Raw genomic sequence first — 24,930 nt, 5'->3', positions numbered from 1 at the left:
GCTAGGGCTGCTTTTATTTATTTATTTATTAAATATATTTTTATTGATTTCAGAGAGGAAGGCAGAGGGAGAGATAGAAACATCAATGGTGAGGATCAATGGTCGGCTTCCTCCTGCATGCCCCACACTGGGGACTGAGCCTGCAACCCGGGTATGTGACCTGACCGGGAATTGAACCGTGACCTACTGATTCACAGGTTGATGCTCAACCAGAGCTATTCCAGCCGGGCGGTTACGGTTGCATTTAATCATTTTAAATAAACTTACAAGTTTCCTGATGAAGCCAATCTCTCACAATGCTTCAAAAAATGTTTTTCCAAGTATGCTGTGATTTTTCTGGTCCTACTCAGCTTTCCCAGAGAACTTAAAGAACTTCAACTAAAAATGTCTGAAAACCACTGTTCCAAGACAGTGCTGGGAAGACTGTAGTCAATCAACAGTCTTCACATGCCTTGGTTTTTAGCTACAGAATAAGTTTATGGGTAACTAGTTACCCCCTATTCCCATTTCTACCCCAAGTCCTTTGCAATAGATGAGGCTCAATACTACCAGGAGTTCCCACAGATGAGGGATTTGGAAAATATCGTTAGGGCTGGCCCTGATCTCTCTTGAAACTGAGAAGACAAGGCACATTTTTGTCTCCTCTCTCTGTCTTCTGCACCTGAGGAAAGATGGGACTGTTCATAATACAAAAAGGCATGACTTAGGCTGTCTAATTTGAGTGGAGTTTTGTACAGGAATTGTTTCAAGCTAATGGTTCACACCAAAGGCAATTTAGACCCCTAGAGGACATCTGACAATGCCTGTAGACATTTTTGTTAAGACTGGGGAGTGGAGAGGTGCTACCCGACATCTAGTCAGTAGAACCTAAGGATGCTGCTAAATATCTTATAATGCACAGGGCAGTCCCCCACAGCAAAGAATTAGCCAGCTTAAAATATCAGTAGCTCAGGGTTTGCGACACCCTGATTTAGGCCAGTTTGTTGAGAGATTTCATGGGCAGATAAAAAAGACTAAGAATGTGAAAATATTGCATCCCCTTTCCCAAACACTTTCTCTTGATATTGTACTGAGCCCCATTATCTCTATTTATTTATCTAAATATATATATCCCCTTCTCTATATAATACTTTTTGAGACTCATTCTACCACTATTTTTTCAGCTAATAAAGTACAAGATTTACATGAAGAGTTCCTTTTAAACTTCAGACAAATGAGTGATGGGTTACACAAAGTACTCCTTGGTTTATATGCCTTAAGACTTACAGCTTAATGTACAGAAATTATACTATACTTCCTTTCTCCAAATAGATTTAATTAAAATCCCCCAGTTCAACTAGGTTAAAAAATTCATAGCCATCACTATAAGACAACTGACATTCTTAAATTTTCACCTGCAGTAATTAGATAATTAATCCCTTCAAAAGGACAACCCTTCTGAAGGAAATTATGGCAAAATCTATAGGAGTACTACAATCACATTTATTTACTTATACACTGCCTTCCTTCATAAATAATCTGAAGTTGCATTTTAAAAAAGTAAAAATACTTGTATACGCACAATTTCGCTGTTCCTTTGTTCTTTTAATTAATCCAAAATTTCATTTAAAGATACCACCTATATTTTAACAGGTTAAAAATTTCAAATGATCTTTCTTTAAGTTATGGTATTTAAACCTGAGATATGTAGAGGAAGGCCATGTTAATGATGAAAGCAGAGACTGGAGTGAAGCAGCTATAAGCCCAAGAAGCCAACAACCACCAGAAGCCAGGAAAAGGCAAGGAAGGGTCCTCCCTGGAGCCTAGAGAGAACGAGCCCCAGCCATCACCTTGACTTCAAACTGCTAGCCTCCAGAGCTGTGCAAACGTAAGTTCTGGAGCCACCTTATTTGAGCTCCTTTGTTATGGCACCTTAGGAAATTAATAAAGATTTTGGTACTTATTTGTCACAAAATACTCTTAAATCTAGGATTGTTACTGGTCTTGTTTATCACAGTTGAAAGGAGATAAAATACAATGAAAGAGTAAGTCATAATTCACCTCCACTGTGGTTGATGTTTGAAAAATAGTTCCAAATTTAATTTAACCATGCAGGAAACAAAACTAGAAAATGAAGATACTTTTAGAATAAGTTCTTCAATGTTTTATCGTATTTGATAGCAGCTTTTTTTTTATTGGTTACAAAACCTAAGCCCATATACAAAATTAGGAACACATTTAGATGCCTCTTTTGAAAGAACAGTTTAGTCTTTTAACTGAGTTTAAAAAAAATAAAAACAATGCAATTTTTCAACACTGTTTTGAAAACTTAAAAGTGCAACAATATACTTAGCTTTCTTTATCAACGAAATGGCGCAATTCCAATTCAAAACTGATAAGGTCACAACAAATTGAATCAAGCAAATGCATACATACGTTGCACTACTTGATGCTAATGTTCACTTATGTTAGTTTGCACTTAAAACACAAGAGGAAACAGGAATCGGCACAATGGAGGCCCAATTTAATCTCAATGTGTGCAAAATTTAAAAGGTAACTGTCAGTAAGTATGGAAAGTCCAGGAGAAACTAAACTGGAAAGGGGTACAATTCACAATATCAAGAAGATTTGGACTTTAAGGGTTTCACCGAAATTTGTGACCTTAATTAGCTTTGACTCTGTTATTTCCTACTTGTAGGGAACACCACACATTTTCAAAAATTTAGACTACAGTGTCTGAACAGGATGCAGTTACCATATGAAGCTTTAACTCAAAATTTGGATAAAGAAAAAAGGCACAATGAACTTCAACTCAATTTTATGTGCACAAGAGTTGAAAAGTCTGAGCCACCTTAAAGAGAAATTGATTTTAAAATTTATAAAACCTATAAATAATCAGAGGCGAAACCACTATATTAAAACAGATTCTCTAGCAAGTAAAAATCTTGCAGTTTAAACATACACTTGTATCCACTTTAGATACAAGACAAAATTCACTCTTTAAAGTGGCTCCACCTTGGCAGATACATATATTTGTAATGAATGCACGCCTGCTATGTGTTGCTTACCAGTGAAAACACCCCAGCTGATTCACAAAGTTCTGATGGCATCTATTTCATCTTCATCACAGTAAATATACACTCCCCCCCCATTGGATAACTAAATTAGTTTAGGTTTTCTATCTCTTCACATCAATGCATTGAAAATCAATACCCAGTAAACAATAGCAATAAAACCATTTAGGTGATAGCACAAATTATTCAGTTTTAAAAATTTCAAATTCATATTTTTTCATTAATAATGGGGTCAAACAATTTACCAAAAGCAGTGACTGGTATAGTAATACCATATTTTCCATAAGTACTTAAAGATCACTGCAAATCAGGTTTATGTTAAATAACTGCAGATTATTCTTCTACACAGATCGTGTCTGAATCTTTTAATATGTGAATATGCTTAGAGTAAGATCTGAATTAACTTTCCCAATACTCACAGAATGAAGTTTGATGACACTCCTTAATAGTTGCTGGTCTGTTGCCAACCACATTATCAAAAGCACTGGTTACTAAGTAAAAAATGTTTTAAGACTAAATTACAGTAAACATGAAAGCTCCACAGTTTAAACCCAATACAAATCAACCATATTCAATTATCAATTGAAAATGAAAATATTAACTCCTGAAAGCTAAAAGCAAGATTTTCTTTTTTTAACACCACCAATGTGTACTTTAGACCTTTGTTTTTTTCTTTATAGTCAGGGACTCTTGCTTTCAACTTAAACAGAAGTTCAAGTCCATAACAGGTTGCAGCTCAGGTAAAATACCATGCACAGCATTTGATTACTTCAAAACAGCAGGAACACACAGGCTGAAGTAAGTGGTCAAATAGGGCTTGCTGTTCTCAAAAATTAGGTATAATGGCGAAAGCCATCCATAGCTAAAGTTCTTCCTCCAACCCTGGCTTCTGAGGCAGATAACAAACACATCAATTACTGGTAGATGAAGTACAGTTTTTCAAAACTTATCTGTTTAATCAATAATTTCTTTTTTTAAGTTACTTTTTGTGTGTCAGTTCCACCAATGAAAATCATTTGGCTTGTACTTTAAAATCTATTTTTCCACATAAAGAATATGAAAATATGTTTGTGGAGGACAATGATGGAGGCTCAGATCAGGCTGCACCTCTTTAAAGTCTTCCAACGTGTATATACATCATACCAAAGTGTCTTGATCCACAGCGCACCATTTTCCAAAGGAATATCAAGTGGACAGCTGACGTGCCACCACTATGGAATATTCTAAACTGGAGATTGCAGTTGTCAGCGTGTGGCACCAGGGAACAGGGAATAATAGGGTAGTTGAAATTGTTAAGGAGAATTCTAAAACAGTTTAGGAAATCATGCATATGCATTTACAGTCCATGTGATAGTGACTTTTGGCAACTGCAAAGTGACTGAGACATGGCTTGCTTTAGAAGCATCAAAACGAAGAGGCATTTGTGTTTTGGAGCCTTTTGTTGTTCTTCTCATTTGGTAGCCATCTGGTGGTGCTTCATACTGAATGTGGGAAAGATGCTGCACTCAATTGAACTCAAAAATTAAATTCTTTTGTTTGAAGGTTGGCTGTCGGGTCAAAATTGTAAGTACCTCCTTGTGTTGCTTCAGGAATGAGGCTAGGATCTTCATCAATCTATAAAAAGCAAGAAAAAAATCCCGATTATATTAAGATACTATACATTATGGTATAAGCAGAACTGATTTACTTCTTAAGAGAAAATTCTTTACAGATGTTTTAACCACTTAAAAATATTTATCAATAATATTATTAAGAACTTTAACAATATAGCTGAAACCGGTTTGGCTCAGTGGATAGAGCGTCGGCCTGTGGACTGAAAGGTCCCAGGTTCGATTCTGGTCAAGGGCATGTACCTGGGTTGTGGGCACATCCCCAGTAGGAGATGTGCAGGAGGCAGCTGATCGATGTTTCTCTCTCATCGATGTTTCTAGCTCTCTATCTCTCACCCTTCCTCTCTGTAAAAAATCAATAAAAATATATTGAAAAAAAAAAAAGAACTTTAACAATATAAAATTGAACACAAATTTAAAAATTGCCTTGCTCTTAAGTTCCCATAGCTTTAGATTTATTGTACCTATCTAAACATACCTAATTTCTATAATTACTATCTCTTCCCATTTAACAGATTACAAATGCAACAAGAACTGTTTTTACAAATCTACACTAATAAAAGAGAAAAATGGTAATTGGCGTACGACGATACCCTTTTCATTGGCTAATCAGGGCTATATGCAAATTAACTGCCAACTAAGATTGGCAGTTAACTGCCAACTAAGATTGGCAGTTAACTGCCAACAAGATGGCGGTTAATTTGCATATGTAGGCACAATGCAGGGAGGCGAAAGGGAAAGCAGGAAGAAGCCCCCTGCCACTGACAGTGATCAGAAACCCAGGGGGGAGCTAAGAGCTGGGGGGCAGGGCAAAGGCGGCCCTGGGGCCGCCTTTGCCCTGCCCCCCAGCCATGATGGGAGAATCAGGCGCCTTTGCCGCCCTGGCCAGTGATAGCAGGAAGTAGGGGTGGAGCCAGCGATGTGAGCTGGACACGGTCGAAGCTGGCAGTCCCGGGAGCTAGGGGTCCCTTGCCTGGGCCTAAAGCGGAGCCCACGATCGCGGAGCCGCTGCAGCTGTGGTTCCCCGCTGCCCAAGCCGGACGCCTCAGCCAGAGGCCTCAGGCCTGGGCGGGGGCCAGAGCCAGTGATCAGGGGGAGATGGGGGTCCCCTGTCCAAGCCTGACACCTCTGGCGGAGGCGTCAGGCCTCGGCAAGGGGCCGGTCAGGTGATCAGAGGGTGATGGGGGTCTACGCCTCTGGCTGAGGCATCAGGCCTGGGCAAGGGGCAGAGCCAGCAATCGGAGGGGTCTGGGGGTCCCCTGCCCAGGCCTGATGCCTGGGCCAGAGGCATCAGGCCTGGGCTGGGGGCAGAACCAGTGATGGGGGGAAATGAGGGTCCCCTGCCCAGGCCTGACACCTCTGTCAGAGGCGTCAGGCCTGGGCAAGGGGCCGATCCTGCGATTGGAGGGTGATGGGGGTCAACGCCTGAGGGCTCCCAGTATGTGAGAGGGGGCAGGCTGGGCTGAGGGACACTCCCCCCCCCACACACACCCAGTGCACGAATTTCGTGCACCGGGCCCCTAGTTTACTATAATGAAGTTTCAGACATAGTATTTAAGAAAACAGATTGGTGGAAAATAATCATTAATTTTTTTAATTTAGAGTTTTATAAATAATTGGAAAAATACAACCTCAGGAGTATCTGATAGAAATATAATATAACTTAATTCATAATAATAAAAGAAAAACTCTTGGTAAATTTATATATGTATTAGAGGCCCAGTGCACAGATTCATGCACACTGAGAGGAAATTAATTATAAGAAATATGTTAATATTGCTATTCGCCCTTTTTCTATAACAGAAGTGTCAGAGATGAAAGAAAATTAGTAAAATGTATATGAAAGTAATATATAAATTGATTAATAAATAATAACATGATATAACAACAAAGACATGATATGAAAAAAAATGATGATAAATTGATTAAACTTCTTCTAATATCTCCCTGTTTACCACATTAAGAGTAAAAACACTTTCAGAGCGCTTGACTAATTTCCCTTGTGATGAAGTATTTATAACTTTAACTTTGTCACACACTTTTCGAACTTGACAAAAAGCAACATATAACTGACCATATCTGAAAATGGGTTCAGATAGGAATAGTCCTACTCTGTCTAGATTGGCGCCAGCGAGAGCTTTACTAGTATATGTATCGTATTTGCGCGAGTCAACGTTTATTTTTAAATTGCCAGTGAGCATCATATGTACCGGTTGGTTGGTCGAATGGACATACAGTCAGTCATTTAGCCTTTTATATATAGATAGGTTTTAATGTGCATGCAGACATACCATACTTTAATATATACTTACATCATCGCCAGAGAAATACTGATCTATGATTTCAAATGCTAATTTATATATGTCTTCATTTTCATGTTGCTGTAAAGCTTCGATTTTCTCCAAACCTACCCCCCCAATTAAGCAGATAATAATTAAGCAGATGCAATAAAATTAACTGTGCTCATTTTAATCATGAAAATTCCTAAAGAGTTCAGACCACTCTCCCACAGCCCCCCAAAGATAACAGTTTTTCTAAAAAACAGATAAAAACTTGAAGTGCTCTGGTTGGAGGACCAGTATCCCACTAATTTCTTCCTCTTTAGAAGCCCTTGAGGTACCCTGGTCCTTAAGGCAGGCAGTTATAAAAACATCTGAACACTCCATCTGATAGATGAGGCAGCTGTGGCACACAGATGTAAAAGGATTTACTTCAGGTTGTGTGGCATGTTAGTGCCAGAACCAGAACCAAGATCTTCCCGGATTGCTTTAATATAATCATACAGTCCCATATAATAATTTTTATCTTTTTCTTTCTTTTCCAAATGTTACTACTTTTATATAACTACAAAAAATAAGTTTTCAGAAACTTAGGGATTAACCGAGAAAAATAAGAAATAAATCTTTAAATTTTGAAGTATTTTCTTTTAAAAAATGAATAGGGGCTTATATCCTATGGTCACAATGAACTTTGGAAATAATTTTTCAGAATAGTAACTGTACAAGGCCTTCATTTATATTCCCAATATATTTACTCCACATATCAGGTGCACAAATCTATATTGATTTTTTTTTTTAAGAGAGCAGGAGGAGGGGAGAGAGAGAGAGAGAGAAACATACATCGATTTGTTCTACTTATTTATGCATTCATTAGTTGATTCTTAAATGTGCCCCGATGGGGGATCGAATCTGCACCTTGACTTGCTAATTATGCTTTTATAACTAACTAGAGACCTGGTGCACGAATTCATGCACAGGTAGGGTCCCTCAGCCTGGCTGGTATTCGGGGCCTATTGTGGCCGACTGGGGCAGGCCAGCCTGGGGAGGGACCGCGGGAGGTTGGCCAGCTGCAGGTTGGCTGTGGGAGTGCACTGACCACCAGGGGGCAGCTCTTGCATTGAGCATCTGCCCCCTGGTGGTCAGTGCACGTCACAGCTACCAGCCGGTTGTCCGGTCATAACAGGTGCTTAGGCTTTTATATATATAGATTATACTTCTATGACCACTGACAAGACTCCTTAATTTCTAGAATAATTTCTTGTTATTAAAAAAACTAGAGGCCCGGTGCACAAAAATTTGTGCACTCGGGGATAGGGGGTCCCTCAGCCCGGCCTGTGCCCTCTCGCAGTCTGGGACGCCTTGAGGTTGACCACTTGCTGGCTTAGGCCTGCTCCCCGGGGGATTGGGCCTAAGCTGGGAATCAGACATCCCTCTGGCAGCCTGGCAGCCCTTGGGGGATGCCCACTTGCCAGCAGGGGGCAGACCTAAGCTGCAGTTGGACATCCTTAGCGCTGCTGAGGAGGCGGGAGAGGGTCCCACCACTACCGCTGTACTGGCAGCCATCAGCCTGGCTTGTGGCTGAGCAGAGCTCCCCGCTGTGAGAGCACACTGACCACCAGAGGGCAGCTTCTGCATTTAGCGTCTGCCCCCTGGTGGTCAGTGTGTGTCATAGTGACCAGTCATTCCCAGTCTTTCTGCTGTTAGGGTCAGTTTGCATATTACCCTTTTACTATATAGGATAGAGGCCTGGTGCACCGGTGGGGGCTGGCTGGTTTGTCCTGAAGGGTGATCCGGATCAGGGTGGGGGTCCCGCTTGGGTGCCTGGCCAGCCTGGGTGAGGGGATGATGGCTGTTTGCAGCTGGTCACACACTCTTCAGGGTGGGGGACCCCACTGGGGTGCCTGGCCAGTCTGGGTGAGGGGCTGAGGGCCGTTTTCAGGCTGGCGGGTGACTGAAGCTCCCAACCTCTCCTTTATTTCTTTTTCTTTTCTTTTTTTTTAATTCTGGGATTTATTTACCTTCTATGGCTGTCACTGGAACTGAGAGCCGGCTTTAGCTTTGAGGCTCGGCTCCAGCTCTGAGACCTCGGCTGCTGAAAGCAGGTATCTGGGTTTGCTTGGCTTCTATAATTGAAACACTGTTGCAACTCCAGCTCTGAGGCCCGGCTGGCTGAAAGCAGGTTTCTGGGGATGGTTTAGCTTCTATAATTGCAACATTGTTTCTTAGACTGCAGCTCAGAGGCCGGCAGTGGCAGGCAGGTAACCTTGGCTTCCTCCATCACTGGAGCAAGCAAGCCTCCTGTTCACTTCAGCTGCCTGGCTGCCGGCCACCATCTTGGTTGGCAGTTAATTTGCATATCTCGCTGATTAGCCAATGGGAAGGGTAGCGAAGTTATGGTTAATTACCATGTTTCTCTATTATTAGATAGGATACTTCCAGTCTAATGCGTCAACACTGTGACTTTAAGAGGCGTATTTGTGTTTCCTAAAAAACAAGGTGAATCTCTAGGAAGGTTATGGAGTGACCATCATAACCAGTTTTTCCAGAGTATGGACTGTTTCCTGGAAAATCCTCTTGGAATGCTAATGTTGTGAATAAAGAACAGCAACATATTCCAATATGTAACAGCAATGTATCCTAAGTTTTCTTTCTAATTAGTTGTCTTTTAAGGAACTAATGTTTCAGAGTTCCATGGCTCAACTATTTTTCTTTAGTAAATCCACTCTTACCTCCACATTCTTCTATTATTTCAGCTATTGTGCTTGCTTCATCACCAGCCATTATCAGAATGTTTTTCAGACCATCTAGAACCACCTGAACAACTTGAGAATCTTTTACTGACAGTAAATTACAGAACGGTGGTATTACATTCTGCTGTACAAGGTACTCAACCTAGACATAAAAAAAAGAAAATATTTTTATTTACATAATTATCTTTTCCTCAAACGAACACAGTACAGGGTTTATAAACAATCAATAATTCTTTTTTATTTATTTTTTTGTTCTTTTAATTTTTTTTTTTCTTAATCCTCAACCAAGGATATTTTTCCATTGATTTTTAGAGAGAGAGAGAGTGGAAGACAGAGGGAAAGGCAGAGAAATATCAATGTGAGAGAAACACATCGATTGGTTGCCTCCTGCACAAGCCCTGACTAGAGCCCTGACAAGCCAGGGAGGAGCCTGCAACCAAGGTACATGCCCTTGACCGGAATCAAACCCAGGACCCTTCAGCTGATGCTGTATCCACTGAGCCAAACTGGTTAGGGCCAATCAATAATTCTTAATCATGATACAGCAGTATACTTCCCAATATTAACAATCATAACAGTTAGTTTCTCCAAACTCACTTGATCTTTTCTGCCACTTATTGTTAAGTTGCTAATTGCCCAAGCAGCTTCTTTTTGTGTTCCAAAGTCCCCCTGAAGATTAAAAAAGAAATGATAAAATGAATTTTTTATTAAAAACGTCTTGGTTATAAGATATTAACATACATGATGAACTCATAGTATGACTGACCTTAGCAAGCTGATGAATAATCATAGGGATTAATCCAGCATCTATTACAGCTTGAACTTGTTGTTGGTTGCCTGCTGTTATGTTGGAAAGGAACCACACTGCTTCCTATAGTTGAATAAAATACAGGGCATCTTTATTTGAAAAATTGTATCTTTAATGTGTTTATATTGTTATTTTAATGTAGTTTACATACATAAGAAAATCACCTGCGTTGCATAAAGGGGAAAGCATCTAAAAGTGATTAGGTTATACAGAATCTCCCAATTTAAATAAGGTATAAGGAAATTTCTATTAATAATATTTGGGCCCCATTACCTAGCATTTATCCATTCAATAAAACATATGCCACCTACCATAAGCTAGGAACTATTCTGGACAATGGTGACATGGCAGAGAATAAAACAATAAGAAAAAAAACTTTACTCATGCAGCGTATTACATTTTTGGTGCATGAGCTCCCTCTAAAAGACAGATGATAAATAAATAACTGAATTTCCTAATATTTTGTTAAAACAAATTCTAAGAAAGGTGAGTTGCTTTATTATAAAACTATTTACTTACACAATAGAAATCAACATCTAACTAGGCTAGGATGGGTCTTTATAACTAATCTTATTGCAACCTTAAGGATTTACAAGTCATGAACCAACAGGTTTATTGTAATTTTAGTGTCAAATGTGTACTTTCTCCCTCCTCTGCAATTAAGACTTAATTATAAATTTGTTTCGCCATCCAATCAGTGTTTAGAGTATATGAGCATTCATTACAGTACTGTTGAAAAGTCTTTTTTAAAAAAAATATATTTTATTGATTTTTTACAGAGAGGAAGGGAGAGGGATAGAGAGTTAGAAACATCGATGAGAAACATCAATCAGCTGCCTCCTGCACACCCCCCAATGGGATGTGCCCACAACCAAGGTACATGCCCTTGACCGGAATCGAACCTGAGACCCTTCATTCCGCAGGCTGATGCTCTATGCACTGAGCCAAACCGGTTAGGGATGAAGTCTTGTATGTTGGAAAATTTTCTAACCAAGATGTTGAGGGAATAAAACCAAGTTGGTAAATTCTACCTCTAAGGTCCCACAATGCCCAAGATGCAAATAACACAAACGCTCTAGCTGAAAAATTCTGAAGCAACTACTTGCTGAAGCTGAGTGAGTATCTATGTGAGCCCTTTTTCTTTCCCCCATGATACCTTCCTTCACTTAAAGCGTATTGAATCCTAGGCTGAAACTTCTCTCCACCCATTGCTGTCTGGCTTCCTCACTTCTCAGCTCTGTTTTCAATTATGGAGTACATTTAGCTATAAAAATCACACATATTATTGAAAATTTTGTAACAAAAATATTGGCCCAGAGTCTAAGAAACTCTGGCTTCTTTCCCTTCATCTATAAAATGAGATTTCTGATAACATACTTTTCTATAAGAATCCAACTGTTATAGTCAAGCAACTACATACATATAGCTATGATAGAAGAAATGATTAATTATATTGGCTTGGGGGATGCTGACATTTCAGGCAGCTAAAACTGCATTAAACTAAATACAAATCAAAATCATGAGACACCAGCTCATACCACTAGGTTGGCAATAACAACAACATCAACAACAGCAACAATAACCCTTATCATTGCTTGTGGAAATGTAAAATGGTACAGCCACTATGGAAACCAGTTTGGCAGTTTCTCAAAAAGCTAAACATAGAATTATCACATGACTTGGCAAATCTAGTTATATACCCAAAGGAACTGAAAGCAGGGACTAAAACAGATACTAGTATGCCCATATTCATAGCAACGTCATTCACAATAGCCAAAAGGTAAGAACAATACAAGTTTCTATCAATAGATGAATGGGTAGACAAAATATGGTATTTATGTCCAACGGAATATTTATTCAACGATAAAAAGAAATGAAGTTTTGATACATGCTTCAACATGAACGAACCTTGAAAACATAGCAATATGAAATAAGCCAGACACAAAAGACTTAAGTACATATTTAACAAATAATTAGTATTAAGCTTGTAACTCAAGCTTGAAATCTTGAAAAGAGCAATTTTTATGATCTTTTAATTTAGGCCCGCATCTTTAGGTCCAATCTAATTTCGTAGGGAGATTAAATTATGGTTTTTCTATTTGTTTTTAAGAGATACCAGCCATCTAGTGAGAGATTTTGTATATATTCTCATTGAGTAACTACTAATTTGCTAACTGTTGCTACTACTCAATTTATTTAAATAAAAACCCTAGTTAGTATAAAAGTATTTTTTATTCTGTAGTAATAAGGGTGAGACTTATAGCAAGCAATTAAAAACTGAAACAAAATAATTACAGGAATAATTTGAAATAATTCTCACCTTAACTGCAGTGATTTTGAAGAAAATCACAATCAATAGCAACAACAGAAACAAAGGAACAGTTAAAAATGAGATACACAAAGAGAAAGAAATGCACTGAGGATATATGCCTTACTTTATTTATCTTCTCCTTTGGGTGTGACAAGAGATTTGGGAAGTGTGACAGGACATCACAGTTGAGAACAACCTGGGTCTGCTCGTCGGTGCCAGTCACTATGTTGCCAACTGCTCTGAGGGCTGCCGTCTGGGATGGGATAAAATATTTTCTATAAATTTATTTGTTTATGATGAAATGGATTCTATATTGTTCATAATCCTGAGAAAATGTAAAAATTCAAGGAGTGAATGATTTCCACTTATTGCATCCTTACACAAAGTACTGCACAGAACTGAGAAACAATTTTAAACACTAGCCTGTGAAAAATGGAACTATATGGGAAAATTGTGCAGGAAAAGATTCAAAAATTAAAAGAAAATTAAAATAAAAAATGTAAAGGCCCATTTTTAACAGCTGTTTTTATCTATTACTAAACTGGTACCACAGAAAGATTGTAATAAAAGCCTGGAATGGGCATACATTTCCATCTAAGCAGTTACTTTGGCGGAAGTGGGATGAACAGAACTATCAGCCATGTACACCTAATTACAGTGAGAAGAAAGTGGGGGGAGAGAGAGAGAGAGAGAGAGAGAGAGAGAGAGAGAGAGGGAGGAGGAGGGAATGCAGTTAGGATGCTACTGCAATTATCTGGAGGGAAGAGGTCTTGAACTAAATAAGTGGCTCAGACATGAAGCTATGTAATCAGAATTGACAGGATTTTGTAATGGAGGGGGAATGAAAGGAGTAATCAAGGTTCCCAGCTTGGACTATGCCGCCTGTCCACTGAAAGGGATATAGGAAGAAGAGCAGTTTTATGGGAGAAAACGATACCTATCATTTTTGTCTGGTTAAAATAACAGTGGAATGCTTTAAGGAGTTCTTAGAGCATATGTCTAAGGCAGCGGTTCTCAACCTGTAGGTCGCAACCCCTTTGGGGGTCGAACGACCCTTTCACAGGGGTCGCCTAAGACCATCAGAAAACACATATATAATTACATAGTTTTTGTGCTTAATCACTATGCTTTAATTATGTTCAATTTGTAACAATGAAAATACATCCTGCATATCAGATATTTACATTACAATTCATAACAGCAAAATTACAGTTATGAAGTAGCAACGAAAATAATTTTATGGTTGGGGGTCACCACAACATGAGGAACTGTATTAAAGGGTCGCGGCATTAGGAAGGTTGAGAACCACTGGCCTAAGGGCTTAAGGACAATTGGCTAAAACAAAAGTCTAAACCTCAGCGAAGAATCTGGGTGAGATAAGGATTTGGAAGTCAACAAAATCAGGTTCAGCATAAAAAAGCAGAATTATGGAAGACAAGTGCATATAGTTGTTAATACAAGAACGAAAAATTTTAAAGTACTTACTTGAACTTTCACTTCCTGGTGACTCAGGAGGGGCACAAGAAATGGAACAACCCCTGAATCAATAACCATCTGTATCTGCTCATTACCTCCATCTGTCAGGTATGACAGAGCCCAAACAGTATCTACAAGAATCTATAGGAAGCAAAAAAAGAAAAGAGAGAGCAGTTTATGTATTTGTTTGAATGCTTAAAATACATAATAGACCTCAGGGGTGGTGACATAAAAAGTAATTAAATTTTATGTTTGAACCTGGTTACTTACCTGATAAATCCATTAAGTAGTAGGTACCTCTCTCTCAAAGCCTACCTCAGGATCACTTTTCACAAAAATGAGAGAGAAGTCTGGGACAACTTTTACCCCAACTTCTGCAGTTATATATCAGATAGATGAATTTAAAAACAGGCAGAAAAGTAATTCTCCCTGCCCCCACAAACTGAGAACCTAATAATCACAAGGAAGCACTTTATATACTAAATGAAACCAATATACCATGCTGCCTTAAGTCCAGAAGAGACCAAAACGATAATCTCTCTATATTAGTGGTTTTCAAACATATCTAGCAATATAAATGATTTTTCAGAATATTAAACAAATCAAAGAAATGACAATGAAAATTACATTTTTATTTCATTTTGAAAAAATTAATTTCTTGCAAAGCTCTTGAAAAATGTCCCCATTTAAAGAGGACAGAGTATAAAACAAGCCCTCTACGCATCTAATTTTGCAAATAATAAAAAACAAAAATCAGGCTCAGATTTGTTGATTCATTTAAAGTCAAGCAGCCTATATGTAGCTCTCGTTGGTGTCTTCACAGAGGAATATTGCACAGGTTTCATCTCATGTGAAATCTACACATGTTCCTATTAGGCTTATCTAAATTAAAGACATTCTTTTGTGCTAAAATAATAGTAGCCACCTGCATTCAAATCTCTCCACTTCTTCAAAAACATATATAGATAAATAAGAGCAAATAAAGCCACATATAGCCTACACTTTCACCATTACTAAGGGAACACTACGAATTTCAAATTACTTCTAAAATTCAAGCTCTTGTCTGGACCTCCTGCCCCAAGCTTGTGTGAAACGTCATAGAAGAGAGGCGGTGACATATGTTAAAGGTAACATATCCTAGTAAAACTATTCCACATTACTGGGACAGAGACTATGTGGCCCAAAAAGCCTACAGTATTTTCTATGTCCTTTACAGAAAAATTTGCTGATACCTTTACTAGAGGATGAGCTTCCTTCAACTAAGATGACTAAGAAAATATTTCATTGGAGATAAAAGACTAATACAAACGTGGGAATAAGAATGATACAATAATTTATAAATGCTTTTTGTTCTGGAAAAATGGAAATACTGCAACTTCAAAAATGGGAGGACAGACGCTCTGCCTGAGAGCTGACCCCATCTACCATCCCACCATAGATCTACAGATAAGTGTATGGGAAGGCCTGCCTACTACCCAGTCTGGCTGTAACAGCTAATAAGATTAAAATAGAAATCAGAGACTCATAACATAGCCAAAATGTGCAGGCTACAACTGAAAATAACTCCTTATATCAAGAACCAGGATCATCTTAACTCAAAAGGGAAAAAACGAGTCAAAATAAGCTAATACTTGAGATGACATAGATATTAAAATTATCCACAAGAATTTTAAAGTACTATCATAAAAATGCTTCTATGAGCAATTATGAACATGTGTGAAACAAATATAGGAAGTCTCAGCAAAGAAATAGAAGACGTTAAAAAGAACCAAAGGAGAATTTAAAACTGAAAAATTCAGTAACTAAATTTTAAAACTCACTAGAAGGACTCAAGGGTAGAATGGAAACAGGAAAAAAACAACAAATTTAAAGACAGATCAATACGAAACATGCAACCGGAATAAGAAAAATAAACAAAAAATGACTGCAAAAAAAAAAAATGAACAGTTTCAGGGTCTTGTAGGACAATAATGAGAGATCAAACATGTGTGTCATCTCAGTCTCAAAAGGAGAGGTGGAGCTGAAAAAATATTTGAAGAGATAATAGCAGAAAATCTCCCCAATTTAGCAAAAGACATAAACCTACAGATTCAAAAATGGGAGGAGGAGACCAGAGAAAACAGAAAACATAAGCTCATCAACTGTTGTACAGGTAAGAGCTAAGAGTCAAAAAATAACATTTAATGAGAGAGAGAGAAACATTGATGGGTTGCCTCTTAAATGCGCCTCAACTGGGGATCAAACCTGCAACCTAGGTATGTGTCCTGACCAGGAATTGAACTTGCAACCTTTTGGTGTACAGATGATACTCCAACCAACTGAACCACCCAGTCAGGGGTCCACTTCCCTACTTTAAAAAATTCTTTTGCATGTTCCTCTTCTGTTGTTGCTGCTGCTCAAATGCAGATGATTCCTTAAAATTCAATTTTTTGCCCCTTTTCTGAATCATACTCCATGTCCATATTGTTATAAATCCCTTAAATACTGATAAATCTTAAATTTGTATCGCTTGTTCCTTCTTGGAAACATTGCTATGGAGAAACAAGTAAATCAGAATCGATGTGTTTGTCCTATAATAAACTCATCATCTTCCTCTACCAATCTCATCCCTTTTCTTTATTCCTTTTGATGGTTCATGGCATTAATATCTATTCAAATTAGCAAATTAGAGAAGTAATTTTTACTTCTTCTCTTTGATCATTTCTATTTGAAGTTCCTTACTTTATCTCTTTTTCCTAAATGTAGCAAGTGCTATATTCTTCCAAGAAGTACAACAATGGGTAAATTTCATTGAATCTAGAATTGAGTTTAGAATTGATCTGGCTTCTATTGTTCAAACTAAGATCTCTTTCTGATTTGTTGTATGTTTGTGTTTTTATAATCTTATCTTAGTTTACACACACCCATAATGTGTGTTTGTCCCAGAATTGTGTGATTTATTATTGGGATGAAGAAAACACATCTTTGCTAACAGTTCTTGAGAGGCAGTGTAGTTTATAAATAAACAATAGACCACATTTCCCTAGTTTGTTTTAGGACATTAAGTTCTTGGGAAGGGATCATTTAAAGGTAACTGAAGTAACTTTTTATTTGTGACATATTAGCCTCAAATGTCATAAAAATTAAGCTTAACATTTTTAGTTATATGCTATCCTATTTTCAAAATGGATAGAAAAGTGACTTGGCAAAAGACATATATAATAAATATAAAAGAAAGGAGGAAGTAAAATTATACAAAAATGTATATGTTGCTACTGAATGCCAAATTTAGTTCTATGCTTTCTGACAGCAAAGATTAAAAGGCAAAAAAGTAAAATATCTAATATTTTCATCAAGACTTTCCCCCAGGACATTATGAAATTGATTATACATAAATAAAGCCTTCTACCATCTGTTGGTTGTGTTTATTTGAAAACCAGGGGTATTAAAGTGGCAAAGTACTGTAGTTATAGGGGTATTTGTTAAGTTTAACATAAACACTCAGAGATTATTCCCCTAAAGCCAGAATTGTGCCATGAATTATAGGCTCAAAGATAAAGAAGACATAGAGACCCTGCCCTCTAAGACCTCAACATTAGTAGCAGATTAAAAAAAGTGAAAGTAATGAAGTTTTGTCAATGACTATCTATGCTGAACCTATTTCTAGTGTCTCTTTTTATCTTTACTACCACCTTTATGAGGTGTTTTCTTCTATTTTACAAATAAGGATATTGAAACTCAGTAACGTAAACTAATCTAAGTTCATACAATGATGAATAAGAGCCATGGCTGAGACTTGAAACCAGGTCCAAGGCCTATGCTCTTTCACACCATGACCAAATAAACACACAATATGGTATAAAAACAAACAAGAAAATAAAGTAAACTGGAGGAATGACCGAAATGCTAGATTATGGAAGCACATATTCTCTCTGGCAACCAGAAAGCTTCAATGAGGAAGTTACACTTGAAATAGGCATTGTAAGGAGAAGGATGATGGTAGAAGTGGTAACAGAGGTGACAAACATGATTGTTAATAGTTTGTATTTATTGATGGGTTAAAATATGCCACACACTGTTGTTAGCACTTTTCATTTGTTATCCCATTTATTCCTTACAAAAATCCTCTGAGATTGGTACTGACATTATTTCCATCTTACAAATGTGAGAAAAAGCAGAAGCTAGTTAAGTAATTTGTCTTAAGTCATATAATTAGGATAAGAAAAATTTTGTCAAGTTAAAAAAGTAATTTCAGAAAGATGAGGAAAGATATTCAGGACTCGATAATACCTGGAGGATTTGAAGAATATAGGTAGTTAATAACCCAACACATTTGTTAGGGAGTTAAATTGCAGGGTTTTGAATCCTGTGTTAAGGAGTTTGGGCTTTGCCTTGTAGTGAGTACAGAGTCATCGATGATTTTTTTAAACATCGTAGTGATGTGCTCCCATTTGTTACAGACATAACTTACATAACTTGGTGAATTTGGAATAGAGAAAAATGAATGTAGGTAGACCTATTTTGTTATTATGGTAGGTTTAAGGAGATTGATGAAGGTATGCCCTAGAAACAGTAATGGTTAGGAAAGGCTGTCAGAAAGCACAGAACTAAATTTGACATTCAATAACAACATATGCATTTTTGTATAACTTTACTTCCTCCTTTCTTTTATATTATCATATATGTCTTTTGCTAAGTCATTTTTCTATCCATTTTGAAAATAGGATAGCATATAACTAAAAAGGTCAAGCTTAATTTTTATTACATTTCAGGCTAATATGTCACAAATAAAAAGTTATTTCAGTTAATGATTCCTTCCTAAGAACCTAAAACAAACTAGGGAAATGTGGTCCAGTGTTTATTTATGAATACACTGCCTCTCAAGAACTGTTAGCAAAGATGTGTTTTCTTCATCCCAATGATAAATCACACAATTCTGGGGCAAGCACATATACGCAGTGTATGTGTGTATAAACCAATTTAAGATGATAAATACACAAACACACAATAAATCAGAAAGAGATCTTAGTTGGAACAACAGAAGCCAGATCAATGCTTAGACTCAATTCTAGATTCCACGAAATTTACTCATTGTTGTACTCCATGGAAGAATAATACTTCGCCTTGCTACATTTAGGAAAATTTTCAGATTGCCTAATAAAAACACTTATCAGAATATATATAGTAAACACAACTAAATCTCATGTAATATACTATTCATCTAAAAATGCATTTGCATTTAAAACTAGACTTGCCCTGGCTGGTGTGGCTTAGTTGGTTCAGCGTTGTCCTGTGCAATGAAAGGTCACTGGTTCGATTCCAGTTAGGGTACATGCCTAGGTTTCAGGGTCGATCCCTGGTCAGGATGCATGTGGGAGGCAGTGATTGATGTTTCTCTCTCTCTTTCAAAATCAATAAAAACATATTAAATACATTTATAAAACTAAACTTGTAGTATTGAAGAATTTCAATACTACATACTTCAAAAGGTTGCAGCCCCAGAGGCAGTGTGGTTTCATGTAAAATATACAAGATCTGTTATCAGAAGATCTGTTTTGAATACCAACTTTGACCCTTACAAACTCTGCAACTCTGGATAAGTCAGTTAACATTTCCCTGAAGCTCAGTTTCTTATTTTGTAAAATGGGGACATGATATCTAGCCTACCTATTTTAAGAATCAAATGAGGCCCTGGCTAGGTAGCTCAGTTGGTTAGAGTATCATCCAGATACTGTGGGGGGTTTGAACCTGGGTCAGGGCATATACAAGAAACAACCAATGAATGCATAAATAAGTGGAACAACACATTAATGTTTCTCTCTCACTCTCTCTCAAGTCAATAATAAAAGAGAATCAAATGAGATTTTTAAAATATGAATATGCTTTATAAACTTTTTACTGCTTTATAAGTATTAATACTTAATAAAAACACACCTAATAATGATACAGATAAATAAACTACATATGTGATATTTTCTATAAAGTTAGCATTTTGCTGCCTGGATGACTTAAGCTATAAACTTAATTTAACCTTAACCCTATTTCTAAAAACTACTTATACATTGTGGAAGTTTGACAATTTAATAAGATATATTCTGATATTTATTAAAAGCCCGACAAATAAATAAATAAAACCCTTCTAGCTTCATTAAGAGCAAAATCCCAAGTCTAAGCTTCTACTTTACTTACATTTATGTCCGTATGGTATATAAGGACACATAATGCTGGCAAAATCTGAGGAAAGAAGATAAACAATAAGTAACACTAGAGTGGATGAATATGTCTTTGTAAACATGAATGACTGATATAAAAAAGCAGTAAATACTATTTGCAGGGTAAGAAAGACAACATTAAATTTGTTTGACTCTCTATTAGTAAAATAGAAATTTGATCAATTCAATCTGAAAAACCAAAATCATATTTCAGATGTCCAATTAAAGTATACAAATACATCTGGCAGAGATTAATGCATCTGAAAGGAAAAACGTTTGCTTCAATAACCTTCTTTATGACATAAAATGTCAAGTGGAAAGAATGGAGATGCAAGTATACAGTGTAGCTATTATTTTAAAAAGTTACTCTTAAAATTGCCATCATCTTTTCACTTACTTGCTTAAAGTAAAAATAAGATTTTATTTAATAAGTTAGTTGAGTCAAATTAAAGTTTTTGAGCTCAGACTTAGTCAAGAAAATTATAACCAGTACAAAGTATAAAGTTTGTTAGTTGAACTCAAGCCTTACAGATCTTCTTTTTTTGTTTTTAATCTGCGAGGGGAATCACATTACATACTTTTTCCATAACAGCAAAAGATGTCAATTATAAAGATTCATAGTCAACATTTCTCTACACAGTGAAGTGATTAAAGGTTATGTATGATTTCTAAAATTTAAAATACTCAGATCCATTTATTAACTAGATGTAAATAGAAAAGTTTTTACTTTGTTTTAATTGTAGACTTAACACTAAGTATGTCACACATTTAAGAACACAAATTTTTTCAGAAATTAGAAAAATTTTAATTTGACTTATTGCAAATTCACTGAAGAACATTTGCATATAACAAGTACACTAGTTTCATCTGTAGTAATTCCTTATTTTTTTAGTGTTAAACCAACAATGCAATATAATAATAAAACTTTAAGATTTTTTCTCCTTTTTTCTTTTTCTTTTTAAATTGTTAATATTTTCTTTTAATGAAATAGTCATTAAAAATAAGAATTAGGGTGGCCTGACATTCTTTCAGGTGCCATAAAATACTTTCTCTCACAGGAGTCGAAAATTAAAATTAAATGACACGCTACTTTAAAAACCCCACACCTGCAATGAAATCAGTATATACATTATTGCATTCACTGTACATGAAAATCTAAAGCATAAACATAGGGAAAATATACCATCTGGTCTTTGCAACTCTTCATTTACCTCCTGAACTGTCTCCATAGGCGGTGGGGGGTCCTTATTCCTGCAGAGATTGACAATGACCCATGTGACGTTCCGAAGGAAGGTGATGGGAATGGAGGGATTGATGAAGGACAGAAGAGGTTTGACAACTCCCAGTGATATGACATAATCTCTACATTGAGGACCATCACCTACAGAAATGAAAATTGTATTTAAAAAAAAATTACATTCAGGATGAGAAAGTCTGAAATGTATGCAATGGCTCATGTTGGGACACTGATGTTCTATGTTTCCTCACCATTAGTCAAGGGCATCAAGGGTTGCTGTTTCTCCAGACTTTGATTTGGGGGGAACACAAATTTAACCTACCAATCTTAATAGGAAATTGCATATCTGTTTCAAAGAGGTATCATATATATATATTTTTTAATCCTCACCTGAGGATATTTTTCCACTGATTTTTAGAGAGTGGAAGAGAGAGGGAAAAACAGAGAGAAGTATTGATATGAGAGAAACACATCAACTGGTTGCCTCCTGCACATGCCCCGACCAGGGCCCAGGCCAGGGAGGAGCCTGCAACCTTGGTATGTGCCCTTGACCAGAATCAAACCTGGGACCCTTGGGTCCACAGGCCAATGCTCTAGCCACTGAGCCAAACCGGCTAGGGCCGAAGAGGTATCATTTTAAGTTAGTACTTATAAGGCAAGAAGATAGTCAACCCAAGTTAAAAATTAGAGGAAACATAGTGTGTAATGGCTATGCCAATGTAGGAAAAAAGTTAATTAAGATTCTTAATTAAAGTCTTTTGAAACCTAAATGCAACTTACCTATAATGTTTCCCAACGCCCATACTGCTTGTTCACAAACATTCTGATGTGGTGAATGAAGAAGTCTCAGAAAAAGAGGTACGGCATCTATAATTTTTAAAAAGCTGATATTTAGACTGCAAAATGTTGAAGAGTTCAGAGATTTTTAAGCCTAAATAAACTGATAAAATACACAGAACCTGGCATAACATAGTTGAATTTAAAAATTGGGGCAAATATTTTTACTCTAAAAATAATCAATTTTAGTATTTTCCTTAGTAATATTCAAATAGCACACCTAATTAACAGTACTGTATATAAAAGTTTCTCTTATATCATTAACTAAAAGCAAAAAGCAGCAATTTTTCCTATACTGTATTAAAAATTTTATCTCTAATACATTAAAAAAGAGTTCCTACACCAAATGCATAACCTTAGTCAATGTAATCTCAATTGCTGATATGGGATTAACTACAGAACTGATTATTCCTATATCAGGCCTACTTTATATTTTAAAATAAGTTATCATTACAATTCTTACTATTTACATAACTTACATGTTAACCCAAATTCTAAAACACTGGTATTATATTCATCCACATAAGAAACTAAGCATTAAACCAGATCACTTTTTTGTAAATTTCTGTCAGTTGTGTACTACCTCTAAGATTTTTTGCTGTGTCTCTGCGTTTTTTATTTTTCACTTAACACTTAAATTAAAATTTATCACACCTTTAACAGCTTTAGTGAGATCTAACTTACATACAATGTAATGTATGTAAGTGTACAATTCAATGGTTTTTAGTATTTATAAAGAGTTGTGCAGCTATCACCACAATCTAAGTTTAAAACATTTCCATCACCTCCGAAAGAAATCCCTCACCCACAGTAGTCTTGCAGCCTACTCCCCCAGCCCCAGGCAACCATTTCATTTGCTTTCTTTTTCCATAGATTTTCCTATTCTAAACATTTCATAGATAAAATTGTATAATATATGCTTTTTTGTGTGTGTTTGGCTTCTTTAACCTAGCATGAGGTTTTTAAGGTTCATCCATGCTACAGCATGTACCCATATTTCATTCCTTTTTACTGTTGAAGAGTATTCAATTGTGTACCACATTTTGTTTACCCATTACCTAATGTATTTCCATTTGGGGGCTATTATGAGTACTGCTGCAAACACTTGTGTACAAGTCTTTGTGTGAACATGTTTCATATCTCTTGGTTCCATCTAGTAGTGGAACTGCTGGGTCATATGGTAACTCTACAATTAAACTTTTTTAAAAAAAATCCTCACCCGAGGATATTTTTCCATTGATTTTTAGAGAGAGTGGAAGAGAGGGAAAGACAAAGAGAAACACATCGATTGGTTGCCTCCTTCACGAGGCTTGACTAGGGCCTGGGCTGGGGAGGAGCCTGCAACTGAGGTATGTGCCCTTGACTGGTATCAAACCCAGGACCCTTCGGTCCGCAGGCCGACAATGCTCTATCCACTGAGCCAAACTAGCTAGGGCCAATTAATCTTTTGAGAGAAAGGTTATAACAAATAGAAGGTAACCAAAAGTTAAAAATGAAAACAAAACATTGTTATTAAATTCCTACTAGTCTATATTGAAAGACCTAGTTTAAAATCTGTTCCCTTTCTGTTACAGCTAAAAATCTAACTGGAAACTATCTCCTAGACATTATCAAAATATCTAAAAAGAAAACTTCCAAGATAATCCTATCTTCCAAGTAGCAGATATTATATTCGCACTACAGGAATATAACTTATTACCATATCATACTAGTAGACTACTTAACATCATCTTGAGTAAACCTAAAGTCAGGCTAGTGTCCCACATTTTAACAGTACTTTGTGACGTATTTTTTTTTTTCTCCCCAAAAAGCTTTCGTCAGTTTGGTCAACACATTAATAACAGCTTTCCTATCTTGAGGTAGGTATACTTTAAAAAATATATATGTTACAAGCTAAAAAGCATTAGCTACTTAAGCACCCTGGAGGTATCAGAAACACAAATTTTAAAACCTGTTATTAGAAGATGGTCTCAAAAAAAAAAAAAAAAAAAAAAAAGATGGTCTCTACCCAAAAAGATAAAACTTTATTCACATTTTAGTAACCACAATTAAAATTATTTAATAATAGACTAATGATACCTATGGGAAAGAGGTCAATCATAAAAAATAGTTTATAAAATTCACCAGTTTAAAAATGTTCCAAAATAAAATTACAATAAAACTCTACTTTCTTGTCTTTATTAAAAATAAATAAAAAGTCCAATAAGTAAGGAAGCTAATTTACTTACTAGACTGTACAACAGCTTGAGTCTGTGCAGAAGTTCCTGATGCTATATTAGTTAATGCCCAAGCAGCTTCAAACTGTAATGAAGGACTGTAAAAAAACAACAATAAATATGTTTAGGCACACAACTCCAACTTAAATTTATGACCTGCAG

General features: G+C 36.5%; 1 protein-coding gene across 4 annotated transcripts in view; it reads right to left on the bottom strand.

Annotated features, from left to right (window-relative positions):
* Positions 1-2,142: 2,142 nt before the first annotated feature.
* Positions 2,143-24,930, bottom strand: part of KPNA3 (karyopherin subunit alpha 3) — a 119,552-nt gene continuing 96,764 nt past the window's right edge. For all 4 annotated transcript variants that reach the window (XM_059684572.1, XM_059684575.1, XM_059684573.1 and 1 more), the window contains 11 exons: positions 24,781-24,866; positions 22,496-22,582; positions 21,690-21,859; positions 20,456-20,500; positions 14,297-14,428; positions 12,936-13,064; positions 10,459-10,563; positions 10,290-10,361; positions 9,672-9,834; positions 6,976-7,070; positions 2,143-4,667 (listed from right to left, as the gene is read on the bottom strand). In XM_059684572.1, the coding sequence (XP_059540555.1) occupies positions 4,569-4,667; positions 6,976-7,070; positions 9,672-9,834; positions 10,290-10,361; positions 10,459-10,563; positions 12,936-13,064; positions 14,297-14,428; positions 20,456-20,500; positions 21,690-21,859; positions 22,496-22,582; positions 24,781-24,866 (1,183 nt within the window). In that variant the 3' untranslated portion in view covers positions 2,143-4,568. The remainder of the gene's footprint in view (positions 4,668-6,975; positions 7,071-9,671; positions 9,835-10,289; positions 10,362-10,458; positions 10,564-12,935; positions 13,065-14,296; positions 14,429-20,455; positions 20,501-21,689; positions 21,860-22,495; positions 22,583-24,780; positions 24,867-24,930) is intronic.

This window comes from Myotis daubentonii, chromosome 2, assembly GCF_963259705.1.
Source record: "Myotis daubentonii chromosome 2, mMyoDau2.1, whole genome shotgun sequence".
NCBI lineage: Eukaryota > Metazoa > Chordata > Mammalia > Chiroptera > Vespertilionidae > Myotis > Myotis daubentonii.
Note: the sequence above shows the minus strand (reverse complement) of the source record. Positions and strands in the feature narration are given on the sequence as shown.